Here is a 21,355-nt window from a genome sequence, read left to right as displayed (position 1 = left end):
GAGGGAGTGAGACGGAAAATTAAAATGGCAAGCGACCGGCAGGTCAGGGTCACACTTGTGGACGGAGCGGAGGGTGTTCAGCAAAGCGATCACCCAGTCTCCCTAATAGAACCGTAGAAAAGATACAGCACAGAAGGGGGCCATTTGGCCCATCGTGTCCGTGCCGGCTCGAAGAACAACCAGGTGCCCATTCTAATCCCACCTTCCAGCACCCGGTCCGTCGCCCTGCAGCTTACAGCACTTTAGGTGCAGGTCCAGGTACTTTTTAAAAGAGTTGAGGGTCCCTGCCTCTACCACCAATTCGGGCAGCGAATTCCACCCTCTGGGTAAAAAAGTTTATCCTCCTGCCCCTCTGATCCTTCCGCCAATCAGCTTAAATCTATGTCCTCCAGTTCTTGAACTCTCTGCCAGGGGAAACAGGTACTTCCTGTCTACTCTATCTGGGCCCCTCATAATTTTGTACACCTCAATCAAGTCTCCCCTCAGCCTCCTCTGCTCCAAGGAAAACAACCCCAGCCTATCCAATCTCTCCTCGTAGCTGCAATTTTCAAGCCCTGGCAACATTCTTGTAAATCTTCTCTGCACTCTCTCCAGAGCAATTACGTCCTTCCTGTAATGTGGTGACCAGAACTGCACACAATACTCCAGCTGTGGCCTTACCAGCGTTTTATGCAGTTCCATCATTACATCCCTGCTTTTGTATTCTATACCTCGGCTAATGACGGAGAGCATTCTGTATGCCTTCTTCACAACCTTATCTACCTGTACTGCCACCTTCAGGGACCTGTGCACATGCACTCCAAGGTCTCTCACTTTCTCTACCCCTCTCAATATATTCCCGTTTACTGCGTATTCCCTTTTACTGTTTGCCCTCCCTAAGTGCATTACCTCACACTTCTCTGGGTTGAACTCCATTTGCCACTTTTCCGCCCACTCCACCAACCCATTGATATCTTCTTGGAGTCTACAGCTATCCTCTTCACTATCAACTACACGGCCAATTTTTGTGTCGTCTGCAAATTTGCCAATCATGCCCCCTACATTCAAGTCCAAATCATTAATATGTACCACAAACAGCAAGGGACCCAACACTGAGCCCTGTGGAAAACGGATTTCCATTCGCAAAGACATCCATCGACTTTTACCCTTTGTTTCCTGTTACTGAGCCAATTTTGGATCCAATTTGCCACATTTCCCTGTATCCCATGGGCTTTTACCTTTCTGACCAGTCTGCCATGTGGGACCTTGTCAAATGCCTTACTAAAATCCATGTAGACCACATCAACTACACTACCCTCATCAATCCTCCTTGTCACTTCCTTAAAGAATTCAATCAGATTTGTAAGGCATGACCTTCCCTGAACAAATCCATGCTGACTATCCCTGATTAAACCATGCCTTTCCAAGTGACAGTTTATCCTCTCTCTCAGTGTTGATTCTAATAGTTTGCCCACCACCGAGGTCAGACTGACCGGCCTATAATTGTTCGGCCTTTCCCTCGTACCCTTTTTAAACAATGGTACTACGTTTGCCGTCTTCCAGTCCTCTGGTACCTCCCCTGTATCTGGTGAGGATTGGAAAATGATCCTCAGACCATCTGCTATTTCCTCCCTGGCTTCCTTCAATAGTCTCGGAAACAATCCATCCGGCCCTGGTGACTTATCAACTTTCAAGGATTCCAGTCCCTCTAGTACTTCCTCTCTCGTTATGTTTACCTTATCCAATATTTCACACCTCTCCTCTTTAACTACTACGTCTGGATCATCCCTTTCCTTTGTGAATACGGAGACAAAATATTCATTTAAAATCCTACCCACATCCTCTGCTTCTACACACAAATTACCCTTATCATCCCTGATAGGTCCCACCTTTTCCTTAGCTATCCTCTTGTTCTTAATGTACTGAGAAAACATCTTTGGGTTTTCTTTAATCTTACTAACTAATATTTTTTCATGCCCTCTCTTTGCTTTCCTTATTTCCTTTTTTACGTCATCCCTGTACTTTCTATACTCCTCTCGGCTTTCTGCAGTATTTAGTTTTCTGTGACAGTCATAAGCTTTCTTTTTCTGCTTCATCTTGCCCCGTATACTTCTAGACAACCAGGGGGCTCTAAATTTGGCAGTGCCACCCTTTTTCTTTGAGGGGACGTATCTGCATTGTACCTGTAGAATTTTACTTTTTAGTGCCTCCCACTGGCTTGCCACTGATTTCTCCTCAAGTAGTTGTGTCCAGTCCACTTCTGCCAAATCACTTCTTAGTTCTGTAAAATTTGCCTTCCCCCAATTTAAAACGTTTACTCCTGATTTAACTCTGTCCTTTTCCATAATAATGCTAAAACTAACTGAATTGTGGTCACTATCCCCAATATCACTTCACTGTCACTTCACCCACTTGCCCATCTTCATTTCCCAGGACTAAATCTAGAATTGCATCCCCTCTTGTTGGGCTTGTCACGTACTGGCTAAAAAAGTTCTCCTGGACACCGATCAAGAATTTTGCGCCCTCTGTGCCCCTCACACTGTTTGAATCCCAGTTGATGTTAGGGTAGTTGAAGTCCCCTACTATTATTTAAAAAAAATTTTTTTTTTAAGTTACAACATGGAAACAGGCCCTTCGGCCCAACATGTCCATGTCGCCCAGTTTATACCGCTATGCTAGTCCCAATTGCCTGCACTTGGCCCATATCCCTCTATACCCATCTTACCCATGTAACTGTCCAAATGCTTTTTAAAAGACAAAATTGTACCCGCCTCTACTACTGCCTCTGGCAGCTCGTTCCAGACACTCACCACCCTTTGAGTGAAAAAATTGCCCCTCTGGACCCTTTTGTATCTCTCCCCTCTCACCTTAAATCTGTGCCCCCTCGTTATAGACTCCCCTACCTTTGGGAAAAGATTTTGACTATCTACCTTATCTATGCCCCTCATTATTTTATAGACTTCTATAAGATCACCCCTTAACCTCCTACTCTCCAGGGAAAAAAGTCCCAGTCTGTCTAACCTCTCCCTGTAAGTCAAACCATCAAGTCCCGGTAGCATCCTAGTAAATCTTTTCTGCACTCTTTCTAGTTTAATAATATCCTTTCTATAATAGGGTGACCAGAACTGTACACAGTACTCCAAGTGTGGCCTCACCAATGCCCTGTACAACTTCAACAAGACATCCCAACTCCTGCATTCAATGTTCTGACCAATGAAACCAAGCATGCTGAATGCCTTCTTCACCACCCTATCCACCTGTGACTCCACTTTCAAGGAGCTATGAATCTGTACTCCCAGATCTCTTTGTTCTATAACTCTCCCCAACGCCCTACCATTAACGGAGTAGGTCCTGGCCCGATTCGATCTACCAAAATGCATCACCTCACATTTATCTAAATTAAACTCCATCTGCCATTCATCGGCCCACTGGCCCAATTTATCAAGATCCCGTTGCAATCCTAGATAACCTTCTTCACTGTCCACAATGCCACCAATCTTGGTGTCATCTGCAAACTTACTAACCATGCCTCCTAAATTCTCATCCAAATCATTAATATAAATAACAAATAACAGCGGACCCAGCACCGATCCCTGAGGCACACCGCTGGACACAGGCATCCAGTTTGAAAAACAACCCTCTACAACCACCCTCTGTCTTCTGTCGTCAAGCCAATTTTGTATCCAATTGGCTACCTCACCTTGGATCCCATGAGATTTAACCTTATGTAACAACCTACCATGCGGTACCTTGTCAAATGCTTTGCTGAAGTCCATGTAGACCACGTCTACTGCACAGCCCTCATCTATCTTCTTGGTTACCCCTTCAAAAAACTCAATCAAATTCGTGAGACATGATTTTCCTCTCACAAAACCATGCTGACTGTTCCTAATTAGTCCCTGCCTCTCCAAATGCCTGTAGATCCTGTCCCTCAGAATACCCTCTAACAACTTACCCACTACAGATGTCAGGCTCACTGGTCTGTAGTTCCCAGGCTTTTCCCTGCCACCCTTCTTAAACAAAGGCACAACATTTGCTACCCTCCAATCTTCAGGCACCTCACCTGTAGCGGTGGATGATTCAAATATCTCTGCTAGGGGACCCGCAATTTCCTCCCTAACCTCCCATAACGTCCTGGGATACATTTCATCAGGTCCCGGAGATTTATTTACCTTGATGCGCATTAAGACTTCCAGCACCTCCCTCTCTGTAATATGTACACTCCTCAAGACATCACTATTTATTTCCCCAAGTTCCCTAACATCCATGCCTTTCTCAACCGTAAATACCAATGTGAAATATTCATTCAGGATCTCACCCATCTCTTGTGGTTCCGCACATAGATGACCTTGTTGATCCTTAAGAGGCCCTACTCTCTCCCTAGTTACCCTTTTGCCCTTTATGTATTTGTAGAAGCTCTTTGGATTCACCTTTGCCTGATCTGCCAAAGCAATCTCATGTCCCCTTTTTGCCCTCCTGATTTCTCTCTTAACTCTACTCCGGCAATCTCTATACTCTTCAAGGGATCCACTTGATCCCAGCTGCCTATGCATGTCATATGCCTCCTTCTTCTTTTTGACTAGTGCCACAATCTCCCGAGTCATCCAAGGTTCCCTACTTCTACCAGCCTTGCCCTTCACTTTATAAGGAATGTGCTTACCCTGAACCCTGGTTAACACACTTTTGAAAGCCTCCCACTTGCCAGACGTCCCTTTGCCTGCCAACAGACTCTCCCAATCAACTTCTGAAAGTTCCTGTCTAATACCATCAAAATTGGCCTTTCCCCAATTTAGAATTTTAACTTTTGGGCCAGACCTATCCTTCTCCATAGCTATCTTAAAACTAATGGAATTATGATCACTGGTCCCAAAGTGATCCCTCACTAACACTTCTGTCACCTGCCCTTCCTTATTTCCCAAGAGGAGGTCAAGTTTTGCCCCCTCTCTAGTCGGGCCATCCACATACTGAATGAGAAATTCCTCCTGAATACACTCAACAAATTTCTCTCCATCCAAGCCCCTAATGCTATGGCTGTCCCAGTCAATGTTGGGAAAGTTAAAGTCCCCTACTATTACCACCCTATTTTTCTTGCAGCTGTCTGTAATCTCCTTACATATTTGCTCCTCAATTTCCCGTTGACTATTTGGGGGTCTGTAGTACAATCCTATCAAAGTGATCTCTCCCTTCTTATTTTTCAGTTCTACCCATATAGACTCAGTGGGCGAACCCTCGGATATATCCCCTCTCACTACTGCCGTGATGTTCTCCCTAATCAAGAACGCAACTCCCCCTCCTCTCTTACCTCCTGCTCTATCTTTCCTATAGCATCTGTACCCTGGAACATTGAGCTGCCAGTCCTGCCCCTCCCTTAGCCATGTTTCAGTAATAGCTATAACATCCCAGTCCCATGTACCCATCCATGCCCTGAGTTCATCTGCCTTGCCCATCAGACTTCTTGCATTGAAATAAATGCAGTTTAATCTAGACTTCCCTTGGTCTTTGCCCTGCTTTCTCAGACCATCTGTCCGGTCATGTTCTGTACACTCTCCCTTACTGCCTTTTGTTTCTGTCACCACTTTATTTCCCACTGACTTCCTGCATCGGTTCCCATCCCCCTGCCACATTAGTTTAAACCCTCCCCAACAGCACTGGCAAACACTCCCCCTAGGACATTGGTTCCAGTCCTGCCCAGATGCAGACCGTCCAATTTGTACTGGTCCCACCTCCCCCAGAACCGGTTCCAATGGCCCAGGAATTTGAATCCCTCCCTCTTGCACCATCTCTCAAGCCACGTATTCATCTTAGCTATCCTGTCATTCCTACTCTGACTAACCCGTGGCACTGGTAGCAATCCTGAGATTACTACCTTTGAGGTCCTACTCTTTAGTTTAACTCCTAACTCCCTAAATTCAGCTTGTAGGACCTCATCCTGTTTTTTACCTATATCGTTGGTGCCTATATGCACCACGACAACTGGCTGTTCACCCTCCCCCTCCAGAATGTCCTGCAGCCGCTCCGAGACATCCTTGACCCTTGCACCAGGGAGGCAACATACCATCCTGGAGTCTCGGTTGCGTCCGCAGAAACGCCTGTCTATTCCCCTTACAATCGAGTCCCCTATCACTATAGCTCTGCCACTCTTTTTCCTGCCCTCCTGTGCAGCAGAGCCAGCCACGGTGCCATGAACCTGGCCACTGCCACCTATTGCCCTCTTATTTTTGCACTCAGAAATTTGCCTACATATTTGTTCTTCTATCTCCCTTTCACTATTCGGGGGTCTATAGTACACTCCTAGTAATGTGACTGCCCCTTTTTTATTTCTTAGCTCAACCCATATGGCCTCGATTGATGATCCATTTAGCAGATCATCCCTTCTCACAACTGTAATTGATTCTTTAACCAATAATGCAACCCCTCCTCCTTTTTTATCACCCACTCTATCCTGCCTGAAAACTCTATACCCAGGGATATTGAGCTGCCAATTATCCCCCTCTTTAAGCCAGGTTTCCATTATAGAAATGATATCATGCTGCCATGTGTCTATCTGTGCCCTTAGCTCATCTGCTTTGTTTGCAATGAAGAGGAGACCACACTGTGAGCAGTGAATACAGTATACTAAATTGAAAGAAGTACAAGTAAATCAGTGTTTCACCTGGAAGGAGTGTTCGGGGCCCTGGACGATTGGAAGGGAGGAGGTGAAGGGGCAGGTGTTGCATCTCCTGCACTCGCACGGGAAGGTGCTGTGGGGAGGAGAGCAGTTGTTGGGGGTGATGGAAGAATGGACCAGAGTGTCGTGGAGGGAGTGGTCCCTTCGGAATGCTGGGAGGGGAGAGGAAGATGTGTTTGGTGGTGGGATCGCGTTGGAGGTGGCGGAAATGGCAGAGGATGATACATTGAATGTGGAGGCTGGTGGGATGGAAGGTGAGGACGAGGGGTACCTTATCGTGGTTCTGGGAGGGAGGGGAAGGGGTGAGGGCAGAAATGCGGGAAATGGGACGGACACGGTCGAGGGCCCTGTCAACTACAGAGGAGGGAAATCGGCTGAGGAAAAATGAAGACATATCGGAAGCACTGGTATGGATGGTGGCATCATCGGAACAGATGCGATGGAGACGCAGAAACTGGGAGAAGGGAATAGAGTCATTACAGGAAGTGGGGTGGGAGTTGATGGGCTTGTAATAGATATTGGTTGACAACCTATCCCCAGAGATGGAGATAGAGAAGTCGAGGAAGGGAAGGGAAGAGTCGGAGATGGACCATGTGAAGGTGAGGGAAGGGTGGACATTGGAAGCAAAGTTAATGAAATTTTCCAGTTTAGGGCGGGAGCAGGAAACGGCACCGATACAGTCATCAATGTACCGGAAAAAGAGGTGAGGGAGGGGACCTGAGTAGGACTGGAACAAGGAATGTTCCACATATCCCACAAAAAGGCAGGCATCGCTCGGACCCATACGGGTTTGCATAGCGACACCTTTTATTTGGAGGAAGTGAGTGGAGTCAAAGGAGAAGTTGTTCAACATAAGAACAAGTTCAGCCAGACGGAGGAGGGTGGTGGTGGATGGGGACTGGTTGGGCCTCCGTTCAAGGAAGAGGCGGAGGGCCCGTAGGCTCCTGATGGGGGATGGAGGTGTAGAGGGACTGGACGTCCGTGGTGAAAAGGAGACGGTTGGGGCCGGGGAACTGGAAACTGTTAAAGTGGCGGAGGGCATCTGAAGAGTCGCGGATGTAGGTCAGAAGAGACTGGACAAGGAGAGAAAAAATCGAGTCGAGATAGGGAGATACAAGTTCCATGGGGCAAGAACAGGCTGAAACCATGGGTCTCCCGGGGCAGTCCTGTTTGTGGATCTTGGGAAGGAGGTAGAAACGGGCTGTGCGGGGTTGGGGGACTATGAGGTTGGAGGCCGTGGGGGAAGATCTCCAGAGGAGATGAGGTCAGTGACGGTCTGGGAAACCGTGGCTTGATGATCGATGATGGGGTCATGGTCCTGGGGGAGGTAGGAGGAGGTGTCGGTGAGTTGTCGTTCAGCCTCCGCGAGGCAGAGGTCTGTTCGCCAAACATCAACAGCGCCGCCCTTGTCAGCAGGTTTAATGACAATGTCAGGGTTGGACCTGAGAGAACGGAGTGCTGCGAGTTCAGAGGGAGGGAGGTTAGAGTGAGTGAGGGGAGCAGAGAAATTGATGTCGCGCCAGCAGTTCTCAATGAAAAGATCAAGAGCGGGTAAGAGGCCAGAGGGAGGGGTCCAGGCGGAACGAGAATTCTGAAGACGGGAGATAGGGTCCGCTGTGGGGGGCGGGAGGAAGACTCCTGACCAAAGAAGTGGATGCGGAGGAGAAGGTGATGGGAGAGGAGCTCAGCATTATGTTGAGCTCAAAATTCATTGAGGAATTGCATACATAGAATTACGTGGAATGTACAGCACAGAAACAGGCCATTCGGCCCAACTGGTCTATGCTGGTGTTTAGGCTCCACACGAGCCTCCTCCCTCCCTACTTCATCTCACCCTCTCAGCATATCCTTCTATTCCTTTCTCCCTCATGTTCCTCTCTAGCTTATTATATTGGTATCAGTTTGAAAACAGGTTTGCACATGGCACGGAGTTTAACTATAAAATAACAACAAATGTAGCAGGCTCCACCCCTAGTTACCTGATCCCAGCCAGGGATGGTACAATTGGCCTCTTTACATCCTGAGCTAGGGAGGAGAGGGGAGGGCGGAGAAATAACCAGGGTTCCTGGAAAGTGGGGGTCGAGTGAGGACAGGTGGGGCTGGGCCTTGTGGTACAATAGTCGCCAACTCTCACTGTCGAGCCTCCAATCAGAAGAGTGGGCGGTTGGGGAAGGCACTGGAGGGGTGTCAGTGCCCAGTGCCCCCAAACCCCATCACAAGTTGGTCATTCCTGACAGGGAGAGAAAATTGGAGTGTGATCCCTGTAGGAGCTTTGCTCAGCATCAGTCGGCTGAGGCTCTTCAGTATCTGTCAGCTTTGGCTCAGTGGGTAACTCTCTCACCTTCAGAAGGTCATGGGTTCAAACCCCGCTCCAGGGACTGAGCACAAAATCTGGGCTGATGCTCCCAGTGCAGTACTGAGGGAGTGCTGCACTGTCAGAGGTGCTGTCTTTGGATGAGACATTAAACAGAGGCCCTGTCTGCCCTCTCAGGTGGATGTAAAGGATCCCAGGGCACTATTTGAAGGGGAGTTCTCCCCGGTGTCCTGGACAATATTTATCCCTCAACCAACATCACTAAAAAACAGATTATCTGGTTATTATCACATTGCTGTTTGTGGGAGCTTGCTGTGTGCAAATTAGCTGTTGCATTTCCTACATTACAACAGTGACTACACTTCATTGGCTGTAAAGTGCGTTGGGACGTCCTGAGTTTGTGAAAGGAGTTATATAAATGCAAGTCTTTCTTCTTTCTATCTTAACCTTTGTTTCCCTCTGATTGCTGTTTCAGAATGAACTCTACCAGTTAATTCCTGTCGTGGTCGATGGTCATTTCCTTCCTGATGATCCTCAGTCCATGTTCCGGGATGGGATGTTTCGGAAAATCCCCTACTTGGTCGGGGTGACCAATGAGGAGGCTGTAAAGAGTCTCGTACATCCAGAGGTAAGGTCAGTGCACAGCTCTGTGTACGCAAGCTCACGATTAGCCAAAGGTTGGCTCGCATGTTAATCTAACAGTGATGTGACATGTATTTGCCTCCTTGACATAAACTCTTGTAATGCTCACTCACTGACATCATCACCCACTAGTACAGCTGCAACAGTAACCAGCTGATTACCAGGAGCGGTCCCCCTGGCTCACTGGGTGACTGCACTGCGCGGGGCGGTACTGGACACGGGAGGGTCCTGAGTTCAATCCCTTGATTGGTGCTGAGTTAGCTGATCTCGGGAGGAGGGGGGAGGGCACTATAACACAGGAACATACGAGATTGACGGGCAGGAAAAGACCAGCTGGTCCATCAAGCCTGCTCCACACACCATGAGCATCGTTATTAAACACTCCCTCCCTTCCCCGGCCCTCTCTCCTCCCCCTCCCTCCCTCCCTCCCTCGTAGCCATGTAATCATCTAGGAGAGGCCAAAAAAAAGAGACTAACCCCAGAGCCAATAAGGGGAAAAAATACTCTGGAAAATTCCTCTCTGCTCCCCCCCCCAACCCCGGATCGAAACCAGTCCACGGCCCGAGCGTTATCTATAAAGACACTGACCTTCTATATGATGCGATCTCTGCCCCAGTCAGGAACTGGTCCAGCTCCCTCTCGAAGGCAGAGAGTCGGCACCCACCACACCAGCCGGGCAACACATTCCAGAGGCTCACTGCTCTCTGGGAAAAGAGGAACCGCCCAACACCCCTTATTCCTAACCCCTGGGGCCTCCGGAGCGGGAGAACTGTTTGCTGTTTCCTCATTGTTGCACGTTCCTTCGAGAGCATCGTTTGGCAGATCTCTCACTGACCTCGGCTGTCCTCGTGGACGCAGACGATCGCTAATATCCTGGGACCTGTGGTCAGCTGTAACGGTCAAGAGCCGGGAGCTTGGTGGTTTCCGGAGAAAGGCAAGGGGGTGCGGGGGGTGGAATTCCAGGTCTTGGGAGTGCCCTGGAGGAGTGGGGTGGCCGGTCGAGCTTCGTCTGGAGCCCAGACAGTGGCAGACGTCTTTTGGCAATTGTGACACCTCAGTGACATCTTGACCTGACAATCAGTGAGATGGTCACACTACGGAATGCATCCAATGCGACTCAGACACAACTGGATAGTCTACAATACTACAGGAAATATAGCGTAACGATACAGAAGTCTTAGAGAGGGTGCGGAGGAGATTTACTAGAATGGTACCAGGGATGAGGGACTTCAGTTATGTGGAGAGACTGGAGACGCTGGGATTGTTCTCCTTAGAGCAGAGAAGGTTAAGAGGTGATTTGATAGAGGGGTTCAAAATCATGAAGGGTTTTGATAGAGTAAATAAGGAGAAACTGTTTCCAGTGGCAGGAGGGTCGGTAACCAGAGCACACAAGTTTAAGGTAATTGGCAAAAGAACCAGAGGGGAGATGAGGAGAAATATTTTTACGCAGCTAGTTGTTATGATCTGGAATGCGCTGCCTGAAAGGGCGGTGGAAGCAGATTCAATAATAACTTTCAAAAGGGAACTGGATAAATAGTTGAAAAGGAAAAATTTGCAGGGCAATGGGGAAAGAGCAGGGGAGTGGGACTAATTGGGAGCTCTTTCAAAGAGCCGGCACGGGCATGATGGGCTGAATGGCCGCCTTCTGTGCTTATGATTCTATGATTAAGTCAGTATTAACAAGTCAGTATTAATGTCTTTGTATTATGAGAATGTATTCTGTGTGATAGAGGTGATCACATGGTTTAGATTAGGTTGTTAGGATTCCGCAGGGGAATGCTAAGTAAACAGGAGGTGTCAGGTTAATAGAATTTAAGAAGCATCAAAGGGTTTGTGCATTTTCAAGGCCTCACTGTCCAGGTTGACGAGTGAAAGCTGCCTGCAGCCATCGGCCTACATCCCAGCACAAGTGGCCGATTTCCTCCCTCTCTGTAGCATTTTCAAATCTAACACAAGTGGTGAAGGACTCTAGCACCAATGGACAACTCCCACCCTCTCTATAATGCGCCCCTCACTGCAACACCGATCGTATGTGGTCTCGCCCCAAGAGGCTACGCTGCTGATAGGGTCTCCACCACTGCCCATAAGGTCGGTCGGGATACTGTTCGAACGTTTAAACCTACTCTTCATTCTTCCTCAGAGGATCTTTCCACCCGGCTGGGAAGCAGGAATCACCAGAGAGCAAATTATGGAGAAAATAAACACGTATTTCAAACCAATAGTAAGGCACTTTTGATATCTGCATTTTTCTAACCACCCCATTGGGTATAAACATCTTCAGGATTGGCCATGTGCCCTTGAATGAGGGAGTTGTAACTCCCTCCCGCAGTTACTGTCCGAGTTCTTCATCTGTCTGTCTAAGACGTGGATACAGCTCCATATCTGGGCAGGCCTTTCTATCCAAGGTTTAAATGAATAGGAGAGGAGGTAAACTAAGTCAAGGGGTTCGTAGAGGGCGCAGACTTTAGGTTTTAAGAGCCCGCAGATTGTAGGAGGAAGTGAAGTCTGAGGGAGGTGAGGAGTTCATGTTTTTGAGGTCCTGGGAAAGAATGAGTTGGAGCAGGAGACGGTGCGATGAGTTTTGGTTTCAACACAGTGATGACACATGGAGGTGGAAGTGTAGGACAGGGGGTTTGGAGCTTAGGGAGAAGCAAAAGAAGAGAAGTTCAGAGGAGAACTGACCATAGTGGTACTGACAAAATAGGGAAAAATGAAAAAGGTTGTGACAGAGAGGTTTCAGGCTAGAGATGAGAAAAGGGTCATCTATCAGACAACAAGCTTGATCTGGTATCCTGTCCAGAATGCAAGAGGGTATCAACAAACCTCTCCAGATATGTACACTAATGCCTCAGAGTGATAGTAGGTGGGTTTACTGCCATAATTACCCACTCGGACAGCTTCCAGTTTCCAAGTGTCTAGAAAGGCAAAAATGCTGAGAAGGGGATCCCAGTGAGTCTGAGCTTGGTTCAGTCAGTATCACTCCCACCTCTGAGTCAGAAGGTCATGAGTACAAGGTCCAAGGTCATGAGTACAAGGTCCAAGGTCATGAGTGCAAGGTCCAAGGTTAAAAGTACAAACCCCACTCTTATTATTATCCCTTTTGGATGCTGATCGACCTACTCTGCATTTTCTGATTTCAATATTTTGTTTATGTGGGACACAGAGTGATTTAATTTTCTGATTCCAGTTTGGTGAGGAGGAAGGAGAGCTGATTTTTGAGGAATACTTTAAGGACGTACACGACCCTGTCATTCTCATTAAACGGTACCTCGACATGTTCGGTGATGTGTTTATAGCAATTCCAACTCTGAGAGCGGCCCAGTATTACAAAGGTGAGCATGAAGTGGTGCGAGGCTGTCAGCATTAGGACACGTTCAGGCCAGAGTTAACATCAATGCACAGAATACATGGGCTTGCATTCCATTAAATGTACTTTTATAGTTACATAGTTTACATGGGTCAAGAATATTATACAATGGGAGTGAATGGAAAGCGGTTTGGTCCATTGGGATTCTGTACAATGGTAGTGATGGGAAGGGGTCTGATCCATTGGGATTCTGTACAATGGGAATGAATGGGAATGAGTTTGGTCCGTTGGGATTGTGTACACTGGGAATGAATGGGAAGGAGTTTGTTCCATTGGGATTCCAGGTTGGGGTTGGTGTTCCTGTGAATAGATTTTATTTGCTTTTATCTGCTTCAGTAACGCTCTCTGATGTTTGGATTGCAGATGCTGGAAACCCGGTGTTTTTATATGAATTCCAGCACCGTGCCAGCTTCTATAAAACAAGAATACCCCAATTCACAAGAGCTCCTCATGGGGGCGAGCTGACATTTGTCTTTGGAGGGCCCTTCATTCGTGCTTTTGATGTATTACTAGGTAAGGAGTTTAAAATCTCCATGGAATTGTAATGATCTTTGCTGAAGTGTGGGTATGGTAGTGTAGTGGTTATGGTGATGGACTAGCATAATACCATAAGACCATAAGAGATAGGAGCAGGAGTTGGCCATTCGGCCCCTTGAGCCTGCTCCGCCATTCAATAAGATCATGGCTGATCTGATTATTACCTTAACTCCACTTTCCCGCCTTTTCCCCATATTCTTTGACTACCTTGCTGATCAAAAATTTGTCTAACTCAGCCTTGAATGTATTCAATGACTCAGCCTGCACAGCTTTTTGGGGTAAAGAATTCCAAAGATTCACAACCCTCTGGAAGAAGAAATTTCTCCTAATTTCCGTCTTAAACAGGCGACCCCTTATTCTGAGACTATGTCCCCTAGTTTTAGATTCCCCCATGAGGGGTAACATCCTCTCAGCATCTACCCTATCGAGTCCCCTCAGAATCTTGTATGTTTCAATAAGATCTCCTCTCATTCTTCTAAACTCCAATGAGTATAGACCCAACCTGTTCAATCTTTCCTCATAAGACAACCCTTCCATACCCGGAATCAACCTAGTGAACCTTCTCTGAACTGCCTTCAAAGCAAGTATGTCCTCCCTCAAATAAGGGCACCAGAACTGTACGCAGTACTCCAGATGTGGTCTCACCAGCACCCTGTACAGTTGTAGCATGACTTCCCTGCTTTTATACTCCATCCCCGTAGAAATAAAGGCCAATATTCCGTTTGCCTTCTGGATTACCTGCTGCACCTGTATGTTGACTTCTTATGTTTTATGTACGAGGACACCCAGATCCCTCTGCACCGCAGCATTTTGTAGTATTTCTCCATTCAAATAATATTTTGATTTTTTATTTTTCCTCCCAAAGTGGATGACTTCACATTTTCCCACATTATATTCCATCTGCCAAATTTTTCCCATTCGCTTAACCTGTCAATATCTCTTTGCAGACACTTTGTGTCCTCATCGCAACTTGCTTTTCCACCTATCTTTGTATCATCAGCAAATTTGGCCACAAGACACCCTGTTCCTTCATCCAAGTCATTGATATATATTGTAAATAGTTGAGGCCCCAGCACTGATCCCTGCGGCACCCCACTAGTTACAGATTGCCATTTTGAAAATGACCCTTTTATCCCGACTCTTTGTTTTCTGTTAGTTAGCCAATCCTCTATCCATGCCAGTATATTACCCCCAATACCATGAGCTCTTATCTTGTGCAGTAATCTTTTATGTGGCACCTCATCGATTGCCTTTTGGAAATCCAAATATACTGCATCCATTGGTTCCCCTTTATCCACCCTGCCCGTTACTTCCTCAAAGAACTCTAATCAATTTGTCAGACATGATTTCCCCTTCATAAAACCATGTTGACTCTCCTTGATTGTATTATGAGTCTCCAAATGTCCTGCTACTACTTCCTTAATAATGGATTCTAGCATTTTCCCAATGACAGATGTTAGGCTAACTGGTCTATAGTTACCTGCTTTCTGTCTCACTCCCTTCTTGAATAGGGGTGTTATGTTTGCGGTTTTCCAATCCGTTGGGACCTTTCCAGAATCTAGTGAATTCTGGAAGATTACAACCAATGCATCCACTATCTCTGTAGCCACTTCCTTTAAGACCCTTGGATGCAAGCCATCAGGTCCAGGGGACTTGTCAGCCTTTCGACCCATTAGTTTACCTAGTACTTTTTCTCTCGTGATAGTGATTGTTTTTAGTTCCTCTCTCCCCTTTGCCCTTGATTTTCTGCTATTATTGGTATGTTATTAATGTCTTCTACTGTGAAGACAGATACAAAATATCTGTTCAATTCCTCTGCCATTTCCTTGTTTTCCATTATTATTTCCCCAGTCTCATCCTCTAAGGGCCTAATGTTTACTTTAGCTGCCCTCTTCCTTTTTATATACTTGCAGAAGCTTTTATTGTCAGTTTTTATATTTCTTGCTAATTTACTCTCATAATTTATTTTCTCCCTCTTTATTATTCTTTTAGTCATCCTTTGCTGGTTTTTAAAGTTTTCCCAATCTTTGGGCTTACCAGTAATCTTTGCCATGTTGTTTGCTTTTTCTTTTAACCTGATACCATCCTTGACTTCCTTCGTTAGCCATGGTTGGTTCACTCTTTTTGTGGAGTCTTTTCTCCTCACAGGGATATATTTTTGTTGCGAGTAGGCCAGAAAGTTCTAGCAGGCCAGAAGTTATGAGTTCATGGATATTGTGATATGAAATTCAATAAATCTGGTTAATTGTCCGCTGGTGCCGGGAAATACAACCATCAAAGCTGCTGTTTTGTTGTAAAAACCCAACTGGTTCACGATAGTCCTTCAGGGAAAGAGAACCTGCCGTCTCTACCCAGCGTGATTCCAGTCACACACTGCATGGCAGGCACTGAACACCCGAGCAAGCCACTCAGTTGTACAACAGTCACTACAGAACAGAATCCGAAGAGAAGGCACTGCTCAAGGAGGAGACCCACCAGCATCTTCTCAGGGAATCGAGGGATGGGCAATAAATGTGTCTTGCACATCCTGTTAACAAATAAAAAAGAAAATCAAAACAGCATGAATCCAGGTGCATTGCTACTTGCTGCAAGATTGGGTAACATCAGGAGAAATTTACACTCTCGTAACAACCAACAGAACAGAAATACTATTGTCCTAGTAATGATTAAAATTCTCAATCACTAACAGGTGTATATTTATGAATGAATCCTGCGCTGCATACTGATAAACATAGGAACAGGAGGAGGCCATTCAGACCCTCGAGCCCACCATTCAATCAGATCGTGGCTGATCTGTACCTCAATTCCATTACCCGCTTTCTCCATATCCCTTGATACTCTAAACTAACAAAAATCTGTTATTCCCAGTTTTGAAAATGTCAATTGACCCCCAGCCTCCACAGCCTTTTGGGGGACGAGAGTTCCAGATTTCCACTCCCCTTTGTGTTTTTCAAGACTTGAGATCAAGATTATTTTTTTATTATTCAGTTCATGGGATGTGGGCGTCGCTGGCAACGCCAGCATTTATTGGCCATCCCTAATTGCCCTTGGGAATGTAGTGATGAGCCGCCTTCTTGACTTGTGGTGATGAGCCGCCTTCTTGACTTGTGGTGATGAGCCGACTTCTCGCTGCAGTCCGTATGGTGAAGGTTCACCCACACTGCTAATTTAAACGTTGCCCGATTTAAACGTGTGCGGTTTAAGTGGTGGGGCTGTATCAAAGGGATACGGATCAAAGGCGGGTAGATGGAGTTGAGGTACAGATCAACCATGATCTCATTGAATGATGGAACAGGCTCGAGGGGCTGAATGGCCTCCCCCTGTTCCGTGTGGTGGGGTAGGGACTCCACCACTCAGCACTGTTCCAGCTTCAAACCCTGATCTGAGCTGGTAATTTCTACAATTAAGGTACAAGTGGCTTCAGTGTCCCAAGGTTAGATGGAGAGACCGACTTGGATTCCCATTTCTAATTGCTATCCAGTGAGCCCGGCTAGAAAATATTTTGCCCCTTCAAGTATTTCTCCAATTCCCTTTCGTTACTATTTGAATCTGCTTCAACTGCCTTTTCAGGCAGTGCATTCCAGATCATAACTCGCGGTGTTAAAAAAATTCTCCATATCTCCCCGCTGATTCTTTTGCCAATTACTTGAAATCTGTGTCCTCTGGTTACTGACCCTCCTGCCACTGGAAACAGTTTCTCCTTATTTACTCTATCAAAACCCTTTGTAATTTTGAACATTTCTATTAAATCTCCCCTTAACCTTCTCTGTTCTAAGGAGAACAATCCCAGATTCTCCAGTCTCTCCACATAACTGAAGTCCCTCATCCCTGGTACCATTCTAGTAAATCTCTTCTGCACCCTCTCCAAGTCCTTGACATCCTTCCTAAAGTGTGGTGCCCAGAATTGGACACAATATGTGAGCTGAGGCCTAACCAGTGTTTTATAGCGGTTTAGGCATGATGAATGGCCATTTGAGGTACCAGAAAGAAAGAACTTGCATTTATGTGGCACCTTTCACGGCCTCAGGACGTCCCAAATTGTTTTACAGCCAATCAATTACTTTTGAAGTGCAGTCACTGTTGTAATGTCGGAAATGCCGCAGCCAATTCATGCACAGCAAGATCCCACAAACAGCGGAATAAATGACCAGATAATCTGTTTTAGTGATGTTGGTTGAGGGATAAATATTGGCCTGGACACCAGAGAGAATAGTACCATTGGATCTTTTGTATCCACCTAAGAGGGCTGATGGGGCCTCGGTTTAATATCTTATCCAAGAGACGACACCTCCAATATTGCAGCACTCCCTCAGTACTGCACTGGGAGGGTCAGCTTAGATATCGTGCTCAAGTCTCCAGATGTTGGAGACTTGAACCCACAACCTTTGGACTCAGAGGCAAGATTGCTACCCACTGTGCCGCGGCCAGCACCACCAGGGCTGATAGGGGATTGCTGGAATTCACATACCACAGCCTGACTATCCCAGGTCTCAGAGGTGAAAGGGCAACGTGTTAATCCATTGAACCACCCAATCATAGAGAGTTGTGATGATGTGACTTTATTTCACAGGTAACATAACTGAAGAGGAAAAGAATCTCAGTAAGACGGTGATGTTATACTGGGCTACGTTTGCATGGAGTGGGTAAGATTTTATTTCATTTACACCTCTTAGTGGCATTTGCCCTTTTATCCCGTTGTAGTTGGCACCTTGATACCAAAATAGGCAATGGCCATCGACATTAAGACGAAGGACCTCGAATTTTCTAATGCTGAAAGAAGACTTGCATTTATATCACGCCTTTCACAACCTCAGGACGTCCCAAAGTTCTTTACAGTCATTCAATGGGTCAAAGTGGGGAAACGGTTGGTGCAATGATGAAGTTCTGCCCCGAGGTGTATTGAGCATTCTGTGTAAATATAACAGCAGATAATAAATCCCCTAGCGACACCTAATGGCATTACATCAATACTACGCCAGCCTTGACTTAAATTAACAGCACGCCCAATTTGGACACCTTTGCCATGGTATCCAGATAGAACGTCAGCCAAAGATTGAGGCCTGTTCCACAATCCAATACCTCCCAAAGATCGACAGTCTGTACTCCAGTAGAAATATTTGCTAAACGCTCCATTTTACTGGCACTTTATTCCCACTGTGCACTTCCTAATGTGAGCCTTCTAAAGAACATAAATGTGTTGCTGAGAATCCAGAGGAGATCAGTGGAGATGATTCTGTGAATTACAGCCCCAAGTTATGAAGGTCGATTTGCAGATTGTGACATGGGGAAAAAAAGCAAGGGACAAGATCAAGGTCTTTAACATGCTGTGGAGATGCCGGTGATGGACTGAGGTTGACAATTGTAAACAATTTTACAACACCAAGTTATAGTCCAACAATTTTATTTTAAATTCACAAGCTTTCGGAGGCTTCCTCCTTCGTCACATCGTTCACCTGAGGAAGGAGGTAGCCTCCGAAAGCTTGTGAATTTAAAATAAAATTGCTGGACTATAACTTGGTGTTGTAAAATTGTTTACAATTTAACATGCTGAGAAGGCACAGATGCTGTTGATCTAAGCAGGGTGTTTGAAGCTGGCCTGGGAGCGCAGACTGAGAAGCATGCATGGTTAAAATGGACAAACCTCGAGTGGGACCTGAGATTAGAAGAATTTTTTTTCCGCACAGGGCCCTGGGCATGGAGCAGACGCTCAGAAAAAGCAGCTGAGACCGGGTTGGAAAGTGGGGGTGGGAGATTGGGTGAATATTCTGTTTTGTTGATTACCGTTGGGGGTTGGAGAATATTCATACAGATCTTTCCCTCAGGAGAATAAATGGGGGGGGGATAGAGTCCACGATAGGGGAGAGTGTACATGGGCTGTGGAAAGAGTATAGTTGATCAGCCAAATAGACTTTTTCCTTCCACACTTTATGTTCTAATAAAAGCCGTTACAATCTCTTCCTTGCAGGAATCCCAACAGAAATGACTTACCGATTTGGCCAACGAATGGAGATTGTGAAGAATACATGCAGTTCAACCTGACCCTTCAAATAGGTCAGAGGTTAAAGGAGGACAAGCTCAAATTCTGGTCTAACAAACATGCAAGAAAGGTCGGCAAAGTATTCATCTAATGATAAACTCATTCAATTCTGTTTTTGGCAGGTGAAGAAACATTTTAATTTGTGGGAGGGTGGGCAAACATACACATGTACATTCACACACACGCTCAAAGTCACACACGCACACACACACAAATACACACACAAATACACACACACACGCACACACACACAAATACACACACGCACACAAATACACGCACACACACACAAATACACACACACAAATACACACACAAATACACACACACACACACACACACACAAATACACACACACACGCACACACACAAATACACACACAAATACACACACACACGCACAAATACACACACGCACACAAATACACGCACACACACACAAATACACACACACAAATACACACACACACGCACACACACACAAATACACACACGCACACAAATACACACACACACGCACACACACACAAATACACACACAAATACACACGCACACACACACACAAATGAACACACACAAATACACACACAAATACACACACACACGCACACACACACAAATACACACACGCACACACGCACACACACAAATACACACACACAAATACACACACACGTGCACACACACACACAAATACACGCACACACACACACACACACACACACAAATACACGCACATGCACACACACACACACACACTCTCCTACAGATTCTCACACAATCTGTAGTTTCCAATTGACATTTCTTTTTCACATATTAATGTAGTTTGAGCTACACTCCCCGTCCTGGTATAAATCACAGGGACAAAAGGAACAAGGAAATTGATGCCAAACACAAGTTTGAATTGGACATAGCTGCCAAGTAATTAGAAGTTAACTGCAAAGTCCGGGATTGTTTTATTGTAGAACTGGCTAAGATCAGTGAACTCAGCACAGACCACGGATCAGACATCCGGCTGTTCTAGTGCTGAATATATAAAAACAAATAAAATATAAAATATTGGGATGAGGGGGTGTGAACAGAGTGTTTATTAACTGTTAAAGAAACAGAAAATGCTGGAAATACTCAGCAAGTCAGGCAGCATCTATTGATTGAGAAACAGAGTTAATGGGCTCGATATTACCAGGGCGGCAGGTTCGTGGCGGGGGGGTCTATTGGGCGCGTGGGTAACGCGCCCGGTGAAATCAGTGTGCCCCGCGCACAATCGTAGGCTGATTGGAGCCACTTACCTGGTCTTTCGGGTTCCCCGCTGCTGATCTGCGTGGCGGGCGGGCTGCGCACGCGCAGTAAGGTCTGTCAGCTGGAGGAGCCCTATTTAAAGGGGCAGTCCTCCACTGACTGATGCTGCAAGAAATAGGAAAAATTACAGCATGGAGCAGCCCAGGGGGAAGGCTGCTCCCAGGTTTAATGATGCCTCACTCCAGGTACCAATGGATGGGGTGAGGAGGAGGGGGAGGACAGAGATCTTCCCCCCGGCGGGCGGGAGGAAGCGGCCCGCCTCTGCCACCAGGAAGGCCTGGCTCGAGGTGGCAGAGGAGGTCACCTGCACCACCAACATATCGCCCACCTGCATACAGTGCAGGAGGCGCTCCAATGACCTCAGTAGGTCAACCAAAGTGAGTACACTTACTCATTCCCCTACACTCCGTCTGCCACATCACCGCCCCCACCCCACATCTCCTTCAGCACTGCCAACACTGCTCTGTCACATCACCCCTCACACCCACTCAAACCTCATCCTCATCTTACCT

At 46.4% G+C, this 21,355-nt stretch overlaps 1 protein-coding gene across 1 annotated transcript in view; it reads left to right on the top strand.

The window, feature by feature from the left end:
- The window catches only part of LOC137333826 (uncharacterized), an 86,920-nt gene extending 66,311 nt beyond the window's left edge, over positions 1 to 20,609 (top strand). Inside the window, exons 20-25 of the mRNA XM_067998187.1 lie at positions 9,436 to 9,588; positions 11,743 to 11,823; positions 12,790 to 12,934; positions 13,333 to 13,482; positions 18,077 to 18,149; positions 19,472 to 20,609. Of these exons, the coding sequence (XP_067854288.1) occupies positions 9,436 to 9,588; positions 11,743 to 11,823; positions 12,790 to 12,934; positions 13,333 to 13,482; positions 18,077 to 18,149; positions 19,472 to 19,634 (765 nt within the window). The 3' untranslated portion in view covers positions 19,635 to 20,609. The remainder of the gene's footprint in view (positions 1 to 9,435; positions 9,589 to 11,742; positions 11,824 to 12,789; positions 12,935 to 13,332; positions 13,483 to 18,076; positions 18,150 to 19,471) is intronic.
- Positions 20,610 to 21,355: the final 746 nt, after the last annotated feature.

Source organism: Heptranchias perlo, chromosome 16 (assembly GCF_035084215.1).
Source record: "Heptranchias perlo isolate sHepPer1 chromosome 16, sHepPer1.hap1, whole genome shotgun sequence".
In the NCBI taxonomy this organism is placed as follows: Eukaryota; Metazoa; Chordata; class Chondrichthyes; order Hexanchiformes; family Hexanchidae; genus Heptranchias; species Heptranchias perlo.
Note: the sequence above shows the minus strand (reverse complement) of the source record. Positions and strands in the feature narration are given on the sequence as shown.